Below are 24,144 nucleotides of genomic sequence, written 5' to 3' on the forward strand. Positions count from 1 at the left end.
CGTGTTTTTTATATTGTAGTAGCCTCCCCTGGGTACCAAAAACACCGCCCGAGTTAACAACTCAGGGTGTGTGGCGAAACTTTATATTCTAACTCTTAACAGGCAAAAGAAAACAACCTGTGTTTTCTTCGAAAGTTAAGGGTTTATTTTTCAGCTATCCCAACCCTGCCGTGCTACTACAATCATGAGCTCACTTGTGCAAGTAAAATTTTATTTTTTTCGTTCTAGTTTAGTTTAGATTTTTGTTCATGTATCATCGTTTCTTTCTCTTTTGTTGTTTGAAAGGGTTTTTCCAAGTCTCTAGTATGTATGTTACATTAAACTTAAGGGAATAATCAAGCTGAAATATCTTCAAATCAAATCTTTACTTCTTCTTCTAATTTCTACAAGTCATCTCAGAGCCTGCTAATTTTAGGGCATACTGATTTTCATATTTCAACTTGTATGTAAATTCAAGCCCCTTGATCCTCTGAACATAACTACTTTGCATCTTTCCAGCAATAGCTTGAACACTGATGTTTCTTAAAATCTTGCTTAAGATCTTAGCAATGCGTCATCCGAGGGGGCTTGTCTTGTCAGGATGCATGGCATCTTTAATTGTAAGTGTTTTTACATTTTCTCCTTTTCATTCAGGTCGACTTTGTAAACTTCTTTGTTTTCTCCAGCATCGTAGTTGTTTGAAACATTTTCATTTGTAGGCGATGACTATTCTTTCTGCTGCTGTCGGCTGGGCTGCTCCAAATCTTGTAAGTGGTTTGACTGCTGTTGGAGAAAGATTCTTCTTCATTTGGATCGGTTTTAATTTCGATTATGCAGATCCCTAGGACATGGACGCATCACATAACGACAGTGCTGTTTTTCGGATTCGGTCTTTGGTCTATATGGGATGGATTTATGGAAGATGGGTAATGCTTAGGAAGAGTAAGCTTTTGTTTAACTATAAATTGATTGTTTGATCTAACTATGTTTCGACAATCTAACTATGTTTCGACAATAGGGATAAGTGAATTAGCTGAAGTTGAAGCAAAACTGGTAAGTTTATATATATATATATATATATCCCTGATGTATAATGAAAGGAAGAGACATTGTTTATGTTTCTGCATTGATGTGACTAGGATGCTGACTCGAAGGTCGACTCAAAAAAGGTCAAGGAGGGAAGTAAGGTACAAAAACCTTTGATTTACTAATAACTCAGTATGTGTTGATGATAATGGTGTAGTTCTATTTGTCATGTCGTTCTGAATTCATGGCCTGCTTCTTATTTGAAGACCTTGAACTGTGTGCTCAACAGGATGGTGATGAACTGAAAAAGAAGAGGCGGCCATTTCTCACACAGTTCTTCTCTCCCATATTTCTGAAGGTTAGAACTTTACATGACCTATTGTGAATTGTAGTGAAACAATTTGACTGTGCCTATTTCGCATGCAGGCATTTTCCATCACATTTTTTGGGGAATGGGGCGACAGGAGCCAGGTGAACTTCTGCAAATTTCCCTCTCTTCCTTAACATGCCATTATTGCATCTTCATTGTATTACTGTCTTTCAGCTTGCCACCATTGGCATGGCTGCTGATGAGGACCCATTCGGTGTGGTTCTAGGTGGCATTCTGTAAGTTTTACCTTGTGATATCCCTCTGTGTACTTACAGAAGCAATGTTATTTCATTCCTCTTTTAACCACTCTATATGTATATTCTTCACGGTTTCTCTTGCATATGCTGATTAGTAATGTTAATCCCTTTTTTTCCTAGAGGACAAGCTTTGTGTACCGTTGTTGCTGTAGTCGGAGGGAAGAGCTTGGCGTCTCGGATATCTGAGAAAATTGTAATTCGAACCCACTGTTTTCCTTTAACCATCACGCACGTTGTGGTCTGCATGTTAACATCTCGAGCAATTTGTGAAACCAAGTTCTTATCATTTTGATGCAGGTTGCACTCGCCGGTGGAGTTCTTTTCATTATTTTCGGAATCCAATCCTTCCTCTCCTCAGTACAGTCTTGATGAAGCTACTAATGGTTAGTGCAGATTTCGGTCTGTTCCGAACTGGAGGAATGCTTGATGCTTCCCAGCATGTCTTTGATGCTCAACTCTTTTCCGATTAGCTTTCTTGTTCTGTTTCGACTTTAATTTCAGGTTCATTTTCAGATTTTTCTTATCATTTCTGGAATTTTTGTTTAAAGATGTTCAACTCATTCAAAATCAGTAAGAGTAGGCAAAAGAGCCCGGGAGAAAGAAAATAAGTAAATGGGACCGATTATTGTCTTTCATTTTGACTATAGGGGATGTATTGTTTAGGGATCATACAATAAGAGCACTACTGAGATATACACCATCTAAAAGCTCTCTCGAAAGGGCATATTTAACAGTGATAAGGAACCCAATGGTTGGCTTGGTTGTCCCCAACCCTTTAGCAACCGCCACTCGCTGGTTCAATTGAACTTAAAAGCCCGTTCCCTCGTAGCTGCATGCAGTGTTCCTCGGCATCGGCCTGAGCACATATAATCACCTTTGCCATGCCATTGTAGTGTGCTTCTTGCATGATGTTAACAGCACTGTCAAGTGTCATTCCAGGGATGACTTTCATTAGTAGTTGCACAACGTATTTCCTTCTGTTGAAATTGTCGTTGTGCAGTATGACTCGATAAGGTGGAGCAATTTTTCTCGATTTCCTAAGTAATTCAAACCCAAAAAGAAGATAAAAGAGAAGGAAAAAATCTACTAGAAACCAAAATCGGGATAACATACACAGACATTGCAAGTGCTAATTGTGCGTCGAATAGATGTGGTACAAAAATGGTCTAAGAATGGGATATGTGCCAGAAAGATGGTCACAACTCAAATTAACACTCAATAATTCACATCAACAATAAGAACTTCGAATTTGAGCACTCACTTAAGATCAAACTCAGATTCACGACCAGGAGTCGTTCGCTCGATAACTGGCTTCTCCAAAATTCCTGCTCCTTTACCTGATCCAGTGGTCGAAATAGCCATGAGAACGCCACGGTTGGTGCATGCCCCCCTGCAACGTGACTGTTTCTCTCCTGTTTACATAGTTTTGATTTAACCACCAACATATGCACTCGACTGATAAACCAGCAAGAAATCGAAGCCAGTTTACAGAACCGAAACCGAATAGAAGAGACCATCACAGCTATAGCTTTTGCTCTGTCAGATATCTAATATAATTATTTGTTTGAGCAGCTGAAAGGAAAGAAGGTTCATCAAATCCAATCAATAAAACAATCATAAGAACACGATCCATTAGGAAAATAAATAAGATTAATCAAACAACATAATGTTACAATCACAAATGTCCAGTTTTCTGATTATCAATGATGAAAAGCTATATTTTTCATACTTTTAACTTAATTTGAAACAAGTAATAAATTCAAGATACCATTCTAGATTATCTAGAGACCTACTACTTCGGTTGAATGATAACTTCGTAAAAAGATTACTTTTAAGGTCTTTTTCACTTAAGTTATTGATTATTTAAAGGCTCATATAGGTCATTTTAGGTGCATGTAATTTTATATAGTTGCATTTTGGTGGTTGTGTTTTTGCCATTGCATTTTACTTTGTGAAGGCGCTATATGATGGGAAAGGTGTGGCTATTTGGTGATGTGCAAAAACAAGGAGCATAAGACGAGCAGAGAAAAATGTCGCGGCATCATAAGTTGCTGAAGCAAACAGTAATGCCTTGACATTTCTGGCGCAAAAAACACAAAAATATTTTCACAAACCACAACAGTTATTAGCACGTGTTTTGTGCTGGTAACCACCTGAATAGGACCGACTGCCACCTATGGAATCAATCTTCACACATTTGGAGTGTACTTGGGGTATGATGAGAATTTTTTCAAAATTCCCTAAGAACATTCCTTAGATTTATAAAGAAAATGACACTATTTTGGGGATCTAATTCATCATCTTCTCCGACTCTCTCTTCCTCCATTGACGAGCTCAACTTCTTCCTTTTTCTTTTTCCCATCCGCTTTTAGTGGTGTTCCTTCATTGGTGAAGCTCGAGGGAGTGGCCTTTGCATCCGAGAGGAGCTAGCCGCTATAGCCGTTCGTAGTGGTTCAAAGAAAGCATTGGCCGTGCACATGTAGTGCTTTCTTCTCTAACCTTTGCTCCATTTTATGATTGATCTTTGATTGGGTTGTAAGGAATGAATGAACAAATTGAGATTTTCCATGGTTTATTTGAACCCCACCATGAGCTAGACTATATTTGGTGGAGTTCATTGATGGATGCTTTAAACTTTGTTTTGAATGGTTGATTAATGTTTTCTTTTGCTTATTACTTGTTTTGCTTATGAGTTCTTAATCTCATAAGATTGTAGGATGCATGATAGTGTCCATTTCTTAAGTAGAATACTAGGTGTTCGAGAGAAACATAATCATTAACTCTTTAGTATTTGAGAGAAACTAAAGTAAGATTAGTGTAAGGAATGGGTTGTAGTTAATTACTAGAACCTAATTCGTTAGTATTCGAGAGAAACTAAGCTAGGGTTTCAACGACTAAGAGGGGTAAAGCGTAATAAATGGTTTAGTGTGTCATTGTTCAGTCCGAGAAGAGATGATGGGGCATCCTATTCTGTTAGGTTCTTAGACTAGAGATAATATATAACATCTTTAGTAAACTCCGTCGAACAAGTAAGGCACTAGAAGACTAGATCAACTTAAAAGATAAGTTTAAAACTTCCTAAGTGACTCCCCACAGTTCATTCCCGTAGAAGCTTCCCGTATGAGGATTATCAAGTTATTTCATTTATTCTGTGCATTGACCATTTTGCATTGCCTTAACATTTTCACCTATTCAGACTATAAACATTTCCTTTGCCACGACATTTCTATTTGCTATCCATCGTACCACCATTGTGATTCCACTCTTAAACATTCCATTTGCTAGGCAAAATCATTTGTATATATATCATCTTAACTATACTTAGATAAAATAATTCTTTGCTTTGACTAAACTTATAAATTCCACCAATCCCTGTGGATACGATACTCACTTATCACTATATTACTTGTGCGATTGTGTATACTTGCACATCATTTGCATTCAATATTAAACACACACAACATGCAACAAGTTTTTAGCGCCATTACCGTGGATTGGCAACGTGAAGTTAATTAGTTTGCTATAGTATTTTATTTTGCTTCTTTATTTTTTTAGTATAGTTTACTTGATATTTTTACTTTATCTTTTTCAGGCTTATTTGGTGTATAACCAGAAGCCATTCTGTCGAGCCATTGATACCAATTGAACTTGAGATTGAAACTCTTTAGACAAAGGAGACGTGATCAATGTGTTCAAGGAAATATGTATCAAATTGGAAATCAAGACATTGGTCAAGAGGAATATCAGAATGTCGAGGCAATTCCCAATGCTGGGCCTTGTACTATTCGTGATCACTTCAATCCTATTTTGGATGATCTAAACCCTGTGATTGTGGCACCCTAAATTCAGACAACCTATTTTGAGCTCAAACTAGTCATGTTCAATATGTTGAATTATATAGGTCAATTTGGGGGCATGCCAAATGAAGATGTAACAACATATTCGCAATTTCTTGGAGCATGTGATTCTTTCTGCCAACAAGCAGTACATGATGAAGTGTTGAAATTAAAGCTATTTCCTTACTCTTTGCGTGACCGAGCTAGGGCTTGGTTGAGTGGTGTTCCATCTGGCTCGATGGAGCATGGGTGATCTTTGTAAAAGCTTTTTGTTGTGCTATAACACGCCAAACATGAACACTCAGCTAAGGAATGACATAACATCATTTCGTTAGACTGATGACGAATTTGTATGAATGTTGGGATCGTTATAAGAGTTTTCTTCGTAAATGTTCTAATCATGGTTTACAAGATTGGATGCAAGTCGTAATGTTTTATAATGAAGTCAATACACCAACGAGGATGATGCTTGATGCCTCAGCAAATGAGACATTTCTTGACAAATCACCTACTGAGACATTTGCTATTCTTGATAGGATTGCCAACAATGATTATCAATTTCCTTCCTCAAGGTTTGGAATTGGGAGAAAAGCACCTGGGGCATTCAAGTTATATGCCAAGGACTTTGTGTCCGCTAAACTCTCAACTATCACTAATATGTTGAAGAATATACAACGCTCCACTGAGGTGAAGGAAGTGAAGACAGCTAGTTTGACATGTCTATTATGCCATGACAATCACCACGAGAGCGAATGCCGACTAATCATGAGTCCATCAATTATGTAGGCAATAACAATCCCTACTCCAATACCTACAATCCAAGGTGGCGTCAACATCAAAATTTCTCATGGGAAAATCAATGAGCCCCCATTGCTAGTCAATCTACTCGCCAGTAAAATTTCGTTAAACCTCTCAGTCTCTTTCGCTCACATGCACTCTCGTTTGGTTTTTGTTATTCAATTTTCCGCCATGTAAAATTGTAAACACAAACAGTACTCCCCCTCACTTGCAAGAAGGTATTTATTTTATCTTTTGGGCTATCCGGAAGTAAGCTTTTCCTCTTTCGCATTTTCCTATTTTCAGCTCGCATTGTGTGTTTTTTGTTGAAATTTTTATGTTTCTGGAACTGTATGTCAATGATCTGAATATTCAGTGTTGGTTGACACTGTCATGATGTCTTTCGAGTTGCGAAAGAGACTGAGAGGTGAATGCGGTGTTTGTGATTTCATTATATTTGATAATCTATTGGAAAATCTTTAACCACAAGGATTAAACGAAGAAATTATTATATGCCATTTATACAAAATAATTCCAAATTTGTGTGGTGACTTTCAACGATGATACTTAGTTCATCTTATTAGTATTTGTCAACTCTGCATTTCTAACCCTATTTTTTTCACAAGCATTTCATCAAACATCTATGCTTCACCTGAGACGACTTGTATCTAACATTACACATTGAATCGTTGATGGTCCCAATAGTCCCTTGGTCGGGTCTTCTCTCAATGGACCCTTATTCAAGTCAACACCTCCACATAATTTAAAGTTAGATTAGGATTTCCCATGCATCCCGACTGAAAAGTTATGCTGGAAATGAGAAGAGAGAAACGAAAAAGGAAATTCGAAATCGAAAAAAAATTTGGGTTTAGAATGAAATTGAGGACTGTGTTGCAAGTTTTAAAAATTGGGGGACCTAAATGCAAGTGCCTGAAAAGTTCAGTGATCATATTGCAAACGTACTAACGGCAGTGTAACGACGTCAAACAACCGGTTACATTGGGGACCATATTGCAAACAGATTAAGTGTTGGGAGACTGTATTGTAATTTTAAAAAATTAAGAGGCCTAAATGAAAACTTTAAAAAGTTCAATGACCGGGGCAGGTTGCAGCAAAGGAATGGAAATGATAGGCGATGGTAGCACAGTAAAGATGGCAGGGACAACCGGGCATTTAATGCTTGGATATGGATGGATTTCCAGCCCTTTTCTTTGGTCTTTCCTTCTTTTTTATTGTAATTAAATATAATACATAGGTTGAAAATTGGTGTTTACAATAAACAATACAATTTACCCTAGTTATTATAGACTCTTATATAAGCTTAATTAATTATTACGTCACTATTAAAACGATTAACAACTATTTCTGTTAATTAAAAGAGCATATTGATACAGTTTAAAAATTCAAAAATAACATCAATATAATTAAAGAGAAAAATATTAATAGTTTTGAATGAATATGTATTTTGTACAAAATATTTATAATTTTTCTTTTAAGTCAATACAACGTAATGAAATTGAAAGGTAAATAAACATTAAATTAAAATATTAATTTACGCCAACCCTTTCACATTTATTTCCGTAATAAACTCAGTTAAATAATCCGCGTGACCCTAACGCCATAAAGTTTGCTGTCAAATCTTATCATAGGATGCGTGTTCGATCGACTCAAATTGAGATAAATAAAATAATTTTAATTTATTAAAATTGATTTTAATTTAAATTTTTTTATAACCATATATTATATATATATTTCTTCATATTTTTTATATGCGATATACGTATATTATATATATTCAAGGTCTTAATTCAAACATAAAAATTAATTTATTAATTACTAAAATTTAGAGTTATTGAAGTTATTAAGGGTGAGCAAAATTTGACTCGACTCGAAAAATTAAGTTTTTGACTTGATTCCATTCGGAAAAAACTCGACTCGAATTGACTTCGAGTTGTAATTTCATAAACTCTACTCAATTCGAAAAAATTTAAAGTTCAAATCGAGTTGTAAAATACAACTCGAATAACTCAAAAATTTTAGTAATTAGTGAATTTATTTTCAAGTTTAAGTCGAGTTCTTCTACTTTATATGATATATGTATATCAAATATAAAAAAAATATGAATAATTATATTTGTATTGTATATATGATTATATCAAAATTACTTAAATTAGAATTAAATAGTATTATAGTATTATAAATATTTATAATTAAATTTAAATAAAAACTCAAAAAATCGACTAGACTCAATAAAATTTCAAGTCAATTTCAAGTTGTAAAATAACACTAATCAACTCGAATAACTCAAATTTTTTTACTTGACTCTAACGAACGCACGCCCCTACAAGTTATTACTCGAGTTATATTTTACAACTCAATTTAAACTTAAATTATTTTTATTCTATTCAAATTTATAAAACTACAATTCAGATTTAATTCGAATCGATTTTTTTCAAATTAAAAAAATCAATTTTTAAATCAAATCGAATTTTTCTCTTCTTTATTCTCACCTTCCCAATCCAATCATTTCCATCGTTCTAGGAAGTGAACAACACGCGCCTAGCAACACATCCTCTTTGAACCTTTTACGAAACTTCCTTTTTCTCTTCAACTATTTATTGGATCTGTTTTGTCGTAGTCGTCGCCGCTGGGTAAATACTACTGTTTTAGAACTCGCAGCGACACAGCCCGAGTTACTAACTCAGTTCTCGGATTCACCCGGACAGAGAAGAAAGTCAATTTTCTAACTCCAGAAGGAGAAAAGAAAATATCTTTATTTTCCGCGAAAGTTTGGGGATTCCTTTTCAGCTATCCTTGCAGCTGCAATCATGACCACACTTGTGCAAGTATTTTTTTATATCTCCAATTAAAGCCTTTGTTATTATTTAGCTTTGTTTTTCGTTAATCAATCATCGATTTTGTTGTTCCGATTTCGAAAGGGATTTTCCAAGTCTCTAGCCATGACTGTGCTATCGGAGATTGGTGACAAGACGTTCTTCGCTGCCGCGGTTAGTCAAAGTTTGAACTTCAATATTTATTTATTTTTCCCTTTTTGGTTGGTTTAATTCTATTCTAATTATTTATTGCCTCGCGATTTCAATGATTTTGAAGGGACTTGAAAGTTGAAGCTAGAGTTGAATTGTAGATGGTGTGAGTGGTGAATAATGTGTTAATGACCCTAGTTTTACATCCATTGAGCTTCTTTAAGCATTCAATTTCTCAACCCATCCTTCAGAAAGGCATTGCATATTATATTTCATTGGCTAGTATACTTGAAAATGCTAATATTTTGAAAAAATACTTATGGATTCTGGTAACCTAGTAGTGTTTCTGGAATTAACTTGTAGGAAAATTTCTCAGGAAGAAAATCATACCATTATGTGTCATTCACGAGGTTAAAATCTTTAATATTTGAACAATTACTTTATTTTTTTGTGATAAGTCATGTATTTATTATAGTGACTCAAAGTTGCATTCGTAAGCCTTGTTGTATTTGAGGGAAGAAATGGAGCATATATTGTTTTGAAAACGATAACTTAGCACATGGTCTAATGCTTTAAGTGTAACAAGTTAATGTCTTCTTCTGAGTTCAAATGCTTGATGTATAAGACTATTATTTTTTTTTTGCCGATACATCTTTATTTTGGAGGCGCATATGTAACTTAATTGTTAGAAAACACCTGTCGTTTTGTAGCTTTACTTTAATGACGTTTCCGTTCTTCATTTTTAGGATATTCTAGTTTAATATTTTTTACTTAAATATTATTTCAAATCCCTTGATACTCTGCTTGTCTGACCATCACCACTTTGATTGCATATTTTTCAGCAATAGCTTGAACACTGATGTTTTTTAAACTCTTGTACTTGTTTCAAGATCTTGGCAATGCGTCATCCAAGGAGACTTGTGTTGTCAGGATGCCTGGCAGCTTTAATTGTAAGTGTTTTTCTTTCCCCTCTTTTCTGGACAACCATTTCATTCAAGTTAACTTTGTAAACATTTTTGTTTTCTCGAGCATCATAGTTATTTGGAATATTTTGTCTGTAGGTGATGACTATTCTTTCTGCTGTTGTTGGCTGGGCTGCCCCAAATCTTGTAAGTGGTCAGATTGCTGTTTGAGAAAGACTTTTCTGCATTTGGATAGTTTTTAATTACCTTTGAAAGGACCTGAACAATCACACTACAGCTTGTTTTAGTGGAATTTCAAGCTATATCTAGTTAACTAAGTTATTCTTGGTCATCTTTGCCTGGAAATATTGCCAAAGAGGATGAAAAGAGGGAAGCTTTGTGTTAGGAAAGGAGCTGTATTCAGTGTTTAAAAAGGTGCGCCCGAGGCGCGCCTAGGCGATGAGGTGACGGTGAAGCGCTTATTTTGGCCTGGGTGAGGCGACTTTGATCAGGCGCAGCAAGGCGTGCCCGAGGAACAAAAAGGCGCCGCTTTTCCATTTTCTTTGTTCTTTGGTTGCAAGGGCTTTCTCCAAACGCCACTTTTTCTTTTCAGCCTGTTTAATACGATCCAACTCATCCTTCACCTGCTTCTTTTTTGCTTTTCTCACAACTGGTTGCACTTTATTGCACCCCTTGTTATGCATTGAAACAAGAAGCTTTTAAACCCAAACTTCAGTTCTGATTCTTTCACTATCAAAAGTTTCTAGATCATATACATTTCCCTATAAAGCTATCTTTTCCTCTTTCACTTTTTTCCTTTAAAGAAAAACTTTGATGCTATCATTTTGCTTATTTGTTGTTTGGGTAATCTTGTATAATGTTTAAATTCTAGTTTGCTACATATCTTAAGGAGAATTTTTTTAATGGTTCATCCACTCATGCAGTATGTGTTTTTTGTTCTCTTAGCACCTTATGATTTGTATATGTATTATTACTGATTTGATAGTTACAGCTATTAGAATTGCTTTGTAACATAACTATTCATATTGTTAAGGGATAGTTAAAGGGGGTGATGGGTGTGGTGGCATCCTAAAAATTTTAATTTCTCATATATTTTGCTCGACTATACAACTGAAAAAAACTATATTTCTTTTATTTTCAAAAAGCACTTCAATAAGGTGCTCGCCTTGCGCCTCGGCTATAATACCCCTATCGCCTTGGTGCGCCTTGCGCCCTTTTTAACACTGGCTGTATTGAATTCAAGTTGATTGATCCCTATTTTGTGAAGTTACAGATTATGAAATACACTATTAAAAGTCTGACATGGGTACTTCATGAAAAAAAGAAAGAGTCTGAGCAACAAAGCATCAAAAAGCTGTCAGCTTGGATAATTAATTTAATTGAATTTCATCTTGAACCTCAGACTCAAAACTTGAAACTGATATGAAAAATGCTCTCATTCTCTTCCTGTATGATTTCTATTATGCAGATATCTAGGAAATGGACTCATCACGTAACAACAGTGCTGTTTTTTGGATTTGGTCTGTGGTCTTTATGGGATGGATTTATGGAGAGTGGGTAATACCTTTTTTCTTATCTCTTTAGTCCTTTTCGTTGTTCTTTATCATTTTCATGGGCGTGATTCTATTTGTCACGCTTAGGTAGAGTATGCTTTTGTTTAACTATAAATTGATTTTGATGCGACCTAACTATGTTTCCACAATAGGGACGATGAAGAATTAGCTGAAGTTGAAGCAAAACTGGTAATTTTTTAAATAAATTTCCTGATGCTTAAGTGGATATTTTCTTTTCAATGTAAAAAAATGACATTGTTTATGTTACTTTATTGTTGTGACCAGGATGCTGACTGGAAGGACAACACAAAAACAGTCAAGAAGGGAAGTAAGGTACAAAAACAACCATGTCAAAACACATTTGATTAACTGATAGGACATACATTTTTGTTACTAAATTTCTTGCAAGTTTATCAACCGAAACGTAGGTGATTGTAAATTTAGTTGACTTGAGTTGACCCAGATTCAACCTTGAAAGAACCCAGTAACTTGAACTAAGCAAAATATATATTATATTTGTTCCTTTACAAATGCAGTTTAATATATTTTTTAAATTTTGAAATGGCCTAAAGTCAACTTGAGTGGAAATAATTTGTAATAGTCAATGGCCTGAACCAATCTATTTTGAAATCCAAAATATCACGAACATAAAATTCTTAATACAGTTGGCTTAATATCCACGTCTACTTTCAACATTAATTTCGTTCCTTCGTTTCTTTCATGAAAAAGCAATATCTACTTCCTTGATGCTAAACAATTTAACCTACATACTTGAAGGAAATGTTGATTGCTCCATGAGATCATATAACACTTTTTGCTTTCTTCTTTTATTGAATTCTTGTTAATCGTATGAAACAAATTTCTTTGCCAATGGTATACTTTATTGATTTTATTTCATGCATCGGTGTATCTGATTTGGGAAATAAAGTTTGTTTGAACATAAAAGTCAGCAAATGTTCATGATAATAGTGAGCTCTATCTATCACGTGCTTCTGAATTCATGTCCTGCTTTATATTTGATATTTTCAAGTTAATACTTTTCAGTAAAATTGTTAATCTTCTGATGACATTCAACTATATGTTCAAAGGATGATGATGAGTTGAAAAAGAAGAGCCGGCCATTTCTCACACAGTTCTTCTCTCCAATATTACTAAAGGTTAAAACTTAACCTATTAGTTTAATATTGATAAGCCTGCGTATTGTCAAACAATTTGACTGTGCCTATTTTGCAGGCATTTTCCATCACATTTTTCGGTGAATGGGGGGACAAGAGCCAGGTGAACTCCGGCAAATGAACTGCATATTTCTCTCTCTTCTGTAACAACCCTCTATGGCTTCTTCATTATTTTGGATTAAGCATTATATTACTCTCTTTTCAGCTTGCCACGATTGGTCTGGCTGCTGATGAGGACCCATTTGGTGTGGTTCTTGGTGGAATTGTGTAAGTTGTATTACCTTGTGATATGTTTCTTTGTATTTACAGTAGCGATGCTATTTCCTTCCTAGTTTAACCACTAGGTATGTATATTCTTCATGTTAGCTTTCTTTTTTATATGCCAATCAGTAATGTTGCTCTTTTTTCCCTTTTTCTTTTCTTTTCTTTTCTAGAGGACAAGCATTGTGCACCACAGCTGCTGTCCTTGGAGGAAAGAGCTTGGCGTCGCAGATATCTGAGAAAATTGTAATACAGATCAATGCTTTTCGTTTTATCCTTGTGCAACAGTTGCTGCATATTAATTTTGAGCAAAATCTGAAATCAATTTTTATCACTTGCAGGTTGCACTCTCGGGTGGAGTTCTTTTCGTTGTTTTTGGAATCCAATCATTCCTCACCCCTGTTGGGTCTTGATGACTTACTAATGGTTAGTGCAGATTTTGATGTGTTGATTATTCATACACACCAAGTGAATATCATGAAATCCAAATTGATCCACGGTTATGGTACTAGGTAGATGATAACTTTTTGTACATCAGGATCCAATGTTGTTGAACATAACAAGTGTTTGCTTACCCAAAATTCCTGCAGGCTCACACACTGCATATACTGTTCCTGGATCCTTCCCTGTATTTGTCCGTAACACGGTTACTTTGCTTTGTGCAGTCACAGATATCGCAAACTTTACACATTGAAATCCAGAACTCGTGATCTTCCAAGTCATGGAGAATGATAGTGCACAAGAGCTATTTGATACTGATATTATCTTTGGAAGTGACAGGGTCTATCTTCTACTTTGACTCATTGACTATTATTTTTCAATTTTTTTTCAAAATATTTAGACATACAGAAATGAAACTGGACAAACTCAGCGATAAGTAATTTAGTTATTGTCAACAACTGTGTATGCTTTCATGCCATTCTGCCTACTGCTACTGTTTAGTTTGTGGGAGTTTTGTTACGACTTCCATGATCTGGTTCTTTTTCAGAATTTGCTATTTTTTTTAATTGGTTAACTCAGTCAAAATCAGTACGTGTAAAACCAAAAAAAAAAACTTGGAGGGAAAGAAAATAGTAAATGGGACAGATCCTAATTCAAAATCAGTGATATCCTCTCGTCTTAATTTTGATACACCATCTAAAAGACTAAAAGCACTCTAAAGAAGGGCACATTCTATTAAGATAGAGTTACCATAGACGCTTGGCCGATATGATAAATGATAAGAGACGAACCATCACAAGGCAGATGAACCAAATGTAACTGAACCGCTATCACTAGAATCACTATAACCTGCAGATGAACTAACAAATGGAGTATATGAATGATCAAAAGAATCTTGAGAATAGGTGCAAACATTAGCTCGAGACTCGACAGACGGTCTAGGCCTTGAGGAAACGTCTTTGAAATTTTGGTTGAACTTATGCCAACACCAGTTTACCAGAGTATCATATGCTTTTGATCACTAGAATCGCTGTGGTCGCTCTCGAGAACAAGATTGACTTCCAGTCAACTGGCTTGCCTCCTGATTTCTGGATCTAGAATCACTATTGGCTTGGCTGCCGATGAGGACCCGTTCGGTGTGGTTCTAGGTGACATTCTGTAAGTTTTACCGTGTGATATCCCTCTGTATTTACAGAAGCAATGCTATTTCCTTCCTATTCTTCATATCAGTAATGTTACTTCCTCTTTTTCCTAGAGGACAAGCGCTGTGCACCGTTGCTGCTGTCTTCGGAGGGAAGAGCTTGGCGTCTTGGATAACTGAGAAAATCATAATTCAGACCCACTGTTTTCGTTTTACCCTCACGCCACAGTTGTCGTCAGCATGTTTCCATCTCGAGCAAATTGTGAAACCTAGTTCTTATCACTTTGATGCAGGTTGCATTCACCGGTATTCTTTTCATTAATTTCGGAATCCAATCATTCCTCTCCCGGGTATAGTCTTGATGGCTTATTAATGGTTAGTGCATATTTTGGTCTGTTCAGAACCGGAGGAATGCTTCACGGCATAAGCCTCTGATGCTCAAATCTTTTCCCATTATCTTTCTTCTGTTATGACTTCAATTTCAGGTTCATTTCCGGATTTTTCTTATTATTCTGGATTCTTTTAAAGTTGTTCAACTCATTCAAAATCAATGAGAGTAAGCAAAAGAGCCAGGGAGAACGATTCTTGTCTTTCATTTCGACTATATAGGGGATGTATTGTTTAGGGATCATACAATAAGAGAACTACTGAGATATACACCATCTAAAAGCTCTCTAAAAATGGTGATATATGATGAAATGGCTGGCCCAGTCGTCCCCGACTCTTTAGCAACCACCACTAGCTGGTTCAATTGAACTTAAAAGCCCGTTCCCTCGTAGCTGCATGCAGTGTTCCTCGGCATCGGCCTGGGCACATATAATCACCACTGCCATGCCATTGTAGTGTGCTTCTTGCATGATGTTAACAGCATTGTCAAGTGTCATTCCAGGGATGACTTTCATCAGTACTTGCACAACGTATTCCCGTTTGTTGAAATTGTCGTTGTGCAGTATGACTCGATAAGGTGGAGCGATTTTTCTCGATTTCCTAAGCAATTCAAACCCACAAAGATGTTAAAAGAAAAGGAAAAAATCTACCGGATGACAAATATTGAGGTACCATACAGAGACATTGCAAGTGCTAAACTGCTAATCGTGCCAATGCATTTGGAAATCCCCTCGGTTTGCAATTACACCAGCAAATGGATTTCATACAACCAATTAATATAATCACGCGTCAAATAGATGATGTACAAAAATGGTATAAGAATGGGATATGTGCCAGCAAATTTATGAGAAGGATGGTATAACATAAATTAACACCATAATTCACATCAACAAAAAGAACTTTAAATTTGGGCACTCACTTGAGATCAAACTCAGATTCACGACAGGGAGTTGTTCGCTCGATAACTGGCTTTTCCAAAATTCCTGCTCCTTTACCTGATCCTGTGGTCAAAATAGCCATGAGAATACCACGGTTTGTGCGTGCCCCCCTGCAATGCAATTGTTTCTCTCCTGTTTACATAGTTTTGCTTTAATCATCAATACTGATAAACCAACAAGAAGAAATGAAACCGAATAGAAGAGACCATATCAGCTATAGCTTTTGCTCTGTTAGATATCTAATATAATTATTTATTTAAGCAGCTGAGAGGTAAGGAGGTTCATCAAATCCAGTCAATAAAACAATCAAAGGAACTCAATCCATTAGGAAAATATATAAGATTAATCAAACAACATTACGTTACCATCACAAATGTCCAGTGTTCTGATTATCAATGATGAAAAGCCATATTTTTCAAACCTTTAATTTAATTTGAAACAACTACTAAATTCAAGAAACCATTTCAGATTATTCAGAGACCGAGTACTCCATAGGTTGAGCATACCAAGTTTCTACATCTAGCTCTTCATTTTTTTCGGAAGAGATAACCTCTGGCTATGGTTCAACGAGCTAATGCCTCACCAGACAGTAGACATAAATATTCCTATTTTTCACCAAACCAACAACAAAAACCGTATTCATATTGCGGGACGGTTACCCTTTTTATGACCATATACTCGGTAACTCGAATAGAGGCGAGTTGTTTTATAATGATTTCCATCCATGTCCACTCTAAAGCAACAATTTTTGCTTTTGCTTTTGCTTTTGCCTTGCCTGCAAAAGTTTAAATTCACATCCTCCAAAAAGTATTAAACCCAACAGTGCAACTCGAAGACTGAATTAACTCTAAGCTCAAAGCTTTTCAGATAATCCTATCTGAGAAGCTTCTAATCGAAAAGATGAATTTAGTCCCAATTCACAAGCATTATTCATAAACAAAGCGACGAATATAAATAAAATGGATTTCGAAAATACCCATCTCAGCACAAAAAGACCAATTTCACCCCTTAAAATCCGAAATGTTAACAGAGCATCTGTGTGTGTACAAGTTGGATTGTTTGACGAATTACTGGAGAAATTATGCACAAAAGATACGATAATCGTCGACAAAGCGAAGTTACAAACTTTACTAGAAACCCAAGATAAAAAACCAACAGATTAAAAGTGGGCAAAAGTTTGAGAGGAGAAGAGGAACCGAGAAAGGAGAACCTGGTTTGGGATTGAAGACAGTGTTGGGTGAGAGTGTTAATCTCCCACGTATCGCAGTCTCCATGACTCCACAAGCGATGTCCCCCTTCTCCTCTGTACCTGTAATGAAAAATGTTTCTCAACCACTGTTTTTCTTTTCAATTAAAAATAAAATATTCGGGGAAATTATATTTTTCTTATTTTTGGGTTTTCAATTTTTAGTTGAATTTAAATAATTTGTGACCAGAAATGTTTTTTTTAAATAAGACCAAAAATGTTTTATATTATTTCTGTTTTCCGTAATATAAGATTAATTTCACTTGAACTTAACATCTTGTAAAATGCTAAAAATAATGGCCACAAATCAGAATTTAGCTTTTTAATTTAGGTATCAGGTTAAAATGGTTGTTAAGTTTAGGGACTAATTGATATATTATACCTTTTATAATTTAGCAAACCCGACCCGCAAAGGAACCTGAGCCTAGATTCCGCGGGAAGCCAGCGGGTCAAGAACCGAAGACTCCGCTTCGCTTCGTTCTCTTCGTTTCGTTGTAACATTTTAATCGAATCGAAGGAAACCGAGAAGAAAACACATTGATATCGACCTGGGTCATTAATGGCTTATAACTCTTCGATCTCTGCTTACAACTAACAACTACAAGAAACAAAAGAACACCCATTATCCATTTTTCACTCCACTTTTCTCCCTCTGCGTTGGAATTTTGTTAACCCTGTCTTTCTTTATCCCATTTTCTTGGATTTTTGTGTGGGTTTGACCTTTGGGTTTTGTTTTGCGTGTTCGAGAAGGATGCTGCTGCATTGTCTTCAGCCCGGAAAGCTCCATTCCAAGAAGGCAGCGTTACTCTTAGGCTCACCCTTTTGTTTTGATGTTCTCTTGATTTTGCTCCAAGTTTGTAAAAAGTGGATTATGATCGGAGATTGTCTGTGTTAGTGATCTAAAATTTGAACCTTTCAGTTGGATCGAAGTGCCTTATTTGATTGCCCATTTCCATGGCTTAGTCTTTGTTTTTGGCTTTATTTTGATAGTCTGATCACAATAAAGGAAATGTGATATAGAATGAATGCCAGTTGCGGACAAGATGATGTGATTTTAATAAAGGATGCTCATTTATCCGAATTGAAAGGCTTTGTTATTCTTGTTGTTTGAAGGATTTACAGGGCGCCTTTGCTTATTTAGTCTTCCAAATGTATTTTTTTAATGGATCCATGTTGCGTTTTAGAGTATAGCTTTTCAAGTTGATTACTTTTAGGGTCCTTATTGATGTGTTTGCTATACTTGCAGATTATTTTTGAAGATGTGTTTTCTGCGCGTGATTCTGCCACGCTTGAACATTTGAAGGAGTTGAGCTCTAGGCGTAGAGTAATCGAGGAGTCCATTAATGAGAGCAGCTTCATTACTGAAGCTATTGCAAGAGAAATGTCTGGAGGCTTGACTTCTCATTGTCTAAGGGTGATTTCTTAATGTTGCTTTATTCACATTTTTGCTTCTGTAATCTGTACTACCATTTGCTTTTGCACCTCCGTCTCTGTAATGCATGATTCATTGTGGTTGAGACTTGCTTTAGATTGTCTCTGGCTAGTTTTCCTAATCACACGAGGTTTTAATAGGTTATTCTGATTGTTTCCCCTCTTTTTTCGGTTTGAATTTCATCAGGACCTTCAGAAACTGGAGCAATACCTGCCACTGTTGGAGAACTTTATTTTTCATGTTGATTTGGTGTGCAGCAACGACCATGTTGCTCATTGGATTTCAGAACTTAAGATCCGTTGGAGTAGCGCTCTTAACTCATCATCTTTCTTTAACCTTAGGGGTCCAAAGTTTTTTCAAATTGATAATTTGCGTTATGAGCTTGGTATGACCCTTTACCTTTACTCCGCATTGCTTCGGGAGAGGGGGCTATAGAAATTCTTCCAGCAGGTAGGCAGTGCATTCTCACATCATATTCTTATTAATCACACGAGTCTTGTGTTCGTAACATTGCTATCTACTTCTCATTTTGCCAGATTTGGTGCAATCTGCCACTCTTTTCAGGGAAGCAGCTGGTGTTTTTCAGTATCTTGCTATTGAGATTTTTCCTTCTTTACAATCTGCACACTCGGTAGAAAGGCCACCGGAAGCAACTCCATCCATTTGCTCTGTTATGCGCCTAATTTGCTTGGCTGAAGCCCAGGTTAGTGTTAAGGCCTTCGCATTTCAATATCATAGGATATATACCCCAGATTTCTGGCATCTTGGCCTGAAATTTAAATGCAATTTTTTTAATATGCAACGATTTGCTTTTATCGGCTTCTTTACTACTTCCTTTTTCTCTGATGGTTATTGTATCATGAAACAGGCTGCAACCATAAGGAAGGCTTAAGAAAAAGGAACAGCTGTTGGTCTTTTGGCAAAGCTGCACTATGGTATTATAGACTTGGTGAAGCCACTGCTATTCTATATTCAAATACTGGAGAGTGCAAAGATATTTCGTCGAGTTTTTTGGTAATTACACACTCTTTCCAAAAATCGCTGGCATGTCTTATTCCTTGATTAAGCAAGCTTAATCAGTTTTATCACTTTAAATATGCCTACTTTGGTTAATTATAAATCATTAGCATAAACTTTGACATGATATGATTAGCCTTTTTTCACTTATTATGAACATATGGTGATTTTCTTTACACTTTTTCATCGGTGATCTTCGTTCACCAAAAAAAATCTACGTTCCGTCTTCTCCGAATACCTTGCAGCATTGTGTTAATCCTAATAGTAGAGTGATTTTAGTGCAAATAGACTACTTTTAGAGAAACTCCTTGTTTATTGTTGCATTAGAACATATCATCTATGAAGCAGATGACACTATATCGTTAACGATGAACTGTGCAGGAATTTATATCATCTTGCAAAGCTCTACATGAGTTGAGAAGTCTGAAATACCTTGCAGAAAGTCTAAAGATAGCCGAGCAACTAGGAGTCGCCGTTTGAGTTCTCCGCGATGCACTAACCAACGCGAAGAAAGTTCCAGGAGAAGAATCCTGGAGATCCATCTTCGGAAAAGAAATCGATGCTCATGCTACGGAAATTCGAACACGAGAACGAATTTGTTTGGCACGAGAAGATCCCCACCGGAGACGAGTTGCCGCGGCTACACGGTAACAAGATTGTCAATGCGATACCGTATAGTCCCAAAAGGTGGGAGAGAGAACTTAGTTTCAAGATATAATTGTGCATAGCATTTTGTGTAGTAAACGTTTTCTTGGTTTTGAGAGAGGAAATGCTCACAAGCGTCTTTCCTCGCCTTGTTAATGTGTAGGACATATTGTTTGTGAATTTACCACAGTTTTGAAAACAAAGGGATTTACGGTCTGGTGAATGCCAAGGGTTAAAATTTTTACTTGTAACATTGTGGTAGATAATACAGGTCATTTTATGTTTTGAAATTTTTAAAAATAAATAAACCCTTAAACTTTCAGTTAAAATCATGGGTAAATTACCCATTTAGTACCTAAATTACCAACTTTGGTCCGATTTAGTAACTAATATTTTCAATTTTTTCGAAGCCATATCTAATGTTTAGTTTTTATTTCATTTTAGTACCCGATGTTAAAAACTTAACGTTTAGTACCTAAACTATTAGTTTTTGTCTATTTTAGTACCTAAACTTTCATTTTTTTAACTTAAGTTTTTAAAGAGGTACTAAAATGAAAAAAACAAGGTATGATTTAAAAAAAATAAAAGTTTAAGTATTAAAATAGACCAAAATTAATAATTTAAGTACTGAACGTTCAATTTATCCTAAAATCAATTATGTTTTCGAATTCGATAAAAAAGTCAATTATGTCATCGAATTCGGTTATAAAAATTAATTCAACTTCTTTATTAAGTCATCATCTATTATCATTTACATATGAGCTATCACGTCAACGTTGTTAAATATCATATCAATATTATAATAATAAAATAAGGTTAAAATAAAATTAATGCAATAAAATAAGGTTAAAACAAAACGAATATAATTAAATAGTAAAATTAAATTTACTGATATGAGTTCATTACAAAATTTTAAGAAAAAAATATCAGTAGATGAAGAGTTCAATTTTCAAAAGTAAATGAAGAAAAGTAAAGGTTAAGAGTTGTGCCAAGTGTCGGAATCAAAACCAGTACAGAGAAGGATAGGCATGTTTCTGGGGGTTAGTTAAACCTGTAGTGACAGTAAACGGGGTGCCACAACCAGTTCGTGTGCTGGGAGCTTTCCAAATCATTAAACTGAAGAAGCGAAGCGAAGCAAAACAGCATGGCGGTCCATTGCAATTCCGCTCCTCTGTGTTGCAAACCATTGAGAAACAGAGGCCCCAGACCCGTATCCGCTCTCTTACCCGCCCGTCTATCCTCAATTCCTCGAACCCCATTCAGCTTCCGTTCAGATAGATTAAAGCTCTCAACCTGCAGGTATTCATTAACTTTTAAACCAAAACCTACGATTCTTTCTGTAGTATTTATATGTATATGTTTTCGTTTTGGGTTGGTTTCACAGGTGGGATAAGGGGGTTTCTGCTGTTGTTTCTGAAGAGAGTGCTGTTGGGTCCAGCTCTTCTGGGACTGATGTATTCAACCTCACTTACCTAGAGGTGGGTTTCTTTTTCTTTTTAATTTAGTAATTTCAGTTAATTTTCTCCCTCTTTTTTGTTGTTGACATGGTTTTAGTTTTTGGTTTTTAGGGGAATAGTTGGCTGTGGGATGTAAGTGGGGTGAAACTTTTGGTTGATCCAATTCTGGTTGGTAACTTGGACTTCGGCATTCCATTGCTCTATGATGCTGCCAAGAAATTTATTAAGAATTTCAAGGTTTCTTTTTGTATCCATGTTTTATATGTATATAATTTTCTTTGTTGTTTAATAAGTGTGTTTGTTGTAATTGGGGTGTAACTTCCTTTGTGCAGCTTTCTGATCTTCCTCAACTTGATTGCTTACTGATTACACAAAACTTTGATGATCACTGCCATTTAAGGACCTTAAAACCACTCTCGGAAATGTCCCCGAATCTTCGAGTCGTCGCAACTCCAAATGCCAAGCCTTTGCTGGATCCTCTTTTCAGAAATGTGAGTTAAATCGTTAATTTAGTTTTCAGGGGTTCTACTAGGCATATGTTACCGTTAGTGGTTCACGCTCCACTGCATTTTTTGTGGTCTGGTTCATTGAATATATCATCATAAATTGATGCTAGTGTTAAATGTAAACAATTCATTCAGGACAACTTGTCATTTTATTAATCTATTTAGTTGTAGAGCATCTGGTTTCAAACTAATTTTCAACCGAATTTGCTACTGTTCGATGTATCCATGCATATGGCTTTACTTCCGTTCACTGTTGCATTAGAATCTTTCAGGTCACATATCTAGAACCTGGTCAGGAGTCTGAAGTTGAATCGAGCAATGGTTCCAAAGTCAGAATTCAAGCTACTCCTGGGCCAGTTCTCGGTCCTCCATGGCAACGACCTGAGAATGGGTAAGGCTCTCTGAGCTTCAACTTGCGAATGTGACTTTAAGTATAACGCTTGCACTCTCCATTACTAATCATTGGGTGTGCTATATTATATTCTTATGACTGAACTTACATGTATGGCTTTTGCCACGACGGTCTTGGAATTGTGTTTCAGGTATCTAGTCATTTCTCCACAGGGCCAATTAACACTCTATTATGAACCTCATTGCTTATACAACAAAGATTTTCTCGAGAAGGAGCGTGCCGACATCATTATCACCCCAGTCATCAAGCAGCTTCTTCCGAAATTTACTTTGGTTTCTGGACAAGAAGATGCAGTGCAGTTAGCTAAACTGCTGGATGCCAAGTAAATTACCTGAACTATTCCTTGACGCTAAACCTGATCAACGAAGTTTTACAATTCTCTTGCTCCTTTCTTTCTTTTAGGTTCATTGTGCCAATGAAGAACGGAGATCTAGATAGCAAAGGGTTTCTTGCTAGCATAGTTCGGTCCGAAGGAACAATCGAATCATTCAAGGTCAGATTCCTTTCTCCTTGAAAAGTAAATGAACCTAGGCCTCCCTTATGGTGTAAACATCCCACCTCAAGTTGATTATATCCTCATAAACGCTGTAAACGTATTTGAATCTCTTGCATGTGGGCGTTGATAAACTGTGTGGAAATCGATCTTTAAATCTGGAACGAGTCTTATCTGTGGTGTTCATCTGCATGACTTAGTTGAACCGATCTTTCATCTTTTTATCACTCGGTTAAACATCGGTTATCGCTTAAACGATACGTATTCAAGTGCATGAATGATGTATTTTCCTTTCGAAATACAGGAGCTTTTGTCGAAGGAGCTACCGGATGCAAAGGTGTTAGAGCCCACCCCTGGTGAACCATTGCAAATTCCTCCCCCTTAAAATCTCTTGTAGTGCTTCAAAATTTGATAGTAAAACTGTGTATATAACGGTGCATGCATTAGTATCAAGCCCCCGGCCTCCATGACGCCACTGGGCATGTTCATCTATCATATAATCTACCATTGTTAAAAACAAATTTTAAAATTTATAGTAGATAAAATATCAATAGAAAATATTATCTCAATAAACCCACTGGGTAATTAAAAGATGATTAATCTTGATCAGTAAATAAGTAGCACTAAATACAGGGCCGAAGCTTTTTTGGTTTTATACAATGGTAAATCATAATTTTTTTTTGAATTGAGTAAATCATAATTTTTAAAAGATCAAAATATAATTTCATCGTTATTTTTGTTTAAATGTAGGAGTATATAATTTTCTCAATAGGACTAAACTGAAATCTATCGATTTTAAGAGAGCCAAAAGACAATTTTATCATTTCTTTATCTTTAAAACTTAGGATAAATTACATGTTTAGTATTTAAACTGATAGTTTAAGTACT

At 35.9% G+C, this 24,144-nt stretch overlaps 5 protein-coding genes and 1 pseudogene across 8 annotated transcripts; 5 read left to right on the top strand and 1 right to left on the bottom strand.

Moving 5' to 3' along the window:
• The window catches only part of LOC120181176, a 28,529-nt pseudogene extending 14,493 nt beyond the window's left edge, over positions 1–14,036 (top strand).
• Positions 964–15,158, top strand: LOC120181159 (GDT1-like protein 4). The gene is made up of 7 exons (XM_039186350.1): positions 964–1,032; positions 1,119–1,166; positions 1,295–1,363; positions 1,432–1,476; positions 1,550–1,611; positions 14,838–15,029; positions 15,125–15,158. Exons 1-7 carry the CDS (start codon positions 964–966, stop codon positions 15,156–15,158), a joined length of 519 nt encoding a protein of 172 aa, XP_039042281.1.
• On the top strand, positions 8,868–13,962 carry LOC120181174 (GDT1-like protein 5). 2 transcript variants are annotated; one of them, XM_039186360.1, is made up of 13 exons: positions 8,869–9,091; positions 9,185–9,253; positions 10,120–10,179; positions 10,291–10,338; positions 11,621–11,709; positions 11,858–11,894; positions 11,991–12,038; positions 12,794–12,862; positions 12,939–12,983; positions 13,086–13,147; positions 13,315–13,387; positions 13,483–13,567; positions 13,807–13,962. In XM_039186360.1, the coding sequence occupies exons 1-12, from the start codon at positions 9,074–9,076 to the stop codon at positions 13,552–13,554; spliced, it is 690 nt and encodes a 229-aa protein (XP_039042291.1). In that variant the 5' UTR covers positions 8,869–9,073; the 3' UTR covers positions 13,555–13,567; positions 13,807–13,962. The 2 variants fall into 2 exon arrangements, with proteins under 2 accessions (XP_039042292.1, XP_039042291.1); XM_039186361.1 differs by lacking the exon at positions 10,120–10,179 and having other exon boundaries at positions 8,868–9,091.
• A 169-nt stretch (positions 15,159–15,327) lies between the features above and the next one.
• Positions 15,328–17,366, bottom strand: LOC120181175 (ATP-dependent Clp protease adapter protein CLPS1, chloroplastic-like). 2 transcript variants are annotated; one of them, XM_039186362.1, is made up of 3 exons: positions 17,259–17,366; positions 16,030–16,180; positions 15,328–15,710 (listed from the first exon to the last, which is right to left on the bottom strand). In XM_039186362.1, exons 1-3 carry the CDS (start codon positions 17,320–17,322, stop codon positions 15,449–15,451), a joined length of 477 nt encoding a protein of 158 aa, XP_039042293.1. In that variant the 5' UTR covers positions 17,323–17,366; the 3' UTR covers positions 15,328–15,448. The 2 variants fall into 2 exon arrangements, with proteins under 2 accessions (XP_039042293.1, XP_039042294.1); XM_039186363.1 differs by lacking the exon at positions 17,259–17,366 and adding an exon at positions 17,025–17,043.
• A 497-nt stretch (positions 17,367–17,863) lies between these two features.
• Positions 17,864–20,240, top strand: LOC120181144. 2 transcript variants are annotated; one of them, XR_005521738.1, is made up of 5 exons: positions 18,551–18,708; positions 18,913–19,176; positions 19,263–19,429; positions 19,595–19,740; positions 20,125–20,240. XR_005521738.1 is itself a non-coding variant. In XM_039186344.1 (4 exons), exons 1-3 carry the CDS (start codon positions 18,046–18,048, stop codon positions 19,159–19,161), a joined length of 462 nt encoding a protein of 153 aa, XP_039042275.1. In that variant the 5' UTR covers positions 17,864–18,045; the 3' UTR covers positions 19,162–19,176; positions 19,263–19,481. The 2 variants fall into 2 exon arrangements, 1 of the variants encoding a protein (XP_039042275.1); XM_039186344.1 differs by lacking the exons at positions 19,595–19,740; positions 20,125–20,240 and adding an exon at positions 17,864–18,090 and having other exon boundaries at positions 18,541–18,708; positions 19,263–19,481.
• A 1,204-nt stretch (positions 20,241–21,444) lies between these two features.
• LOC120181173 lies at positions 21,445–23,748 on the top strand. Its single transcript, XM_039186359.1, has 8 exons — positions 21,445–21,687; positions 21,773–21,866; positions 21,957–22,082; positions 22,178–22,336; positions 22,624–22,742; positions 22,894–23,085; positions 23,166–23,256; positions 23,561–23,748. Exons 1-8 carry the CDS (start codon positions 21,533–21,535, stop codon positions 23,639–23,641), a joined length of 1,017 nt encoding a protein of 338 aa, XP_039042290.1. The 5' UTR covers positions 21,445–21,532; the 3' UTR covers positions 23,642–23,748.
• The last annotated feature ends 396 nt before the right edge of the window (positions 23,749–24,144 follow it).

This window comes from Hibiscus syriacus, unplaced genomic scaffold (assembly GCF_006381635.1).
Source record: "Hibiscus syriacus cultivar Baekdansim isolate YM2019G1 unplaced genomic scaffold, ASM638163v2 tig00112517_pilon, whole genome shotgun sequence".
Classification (NCBI taxonomy): domain Eukaryota; kingdom Viridiplantae; phylum Streptophyta; class Magnoliopsida; order Malvales; family Malvaceae; genus Hibiscus; species Hibiscus syriacus.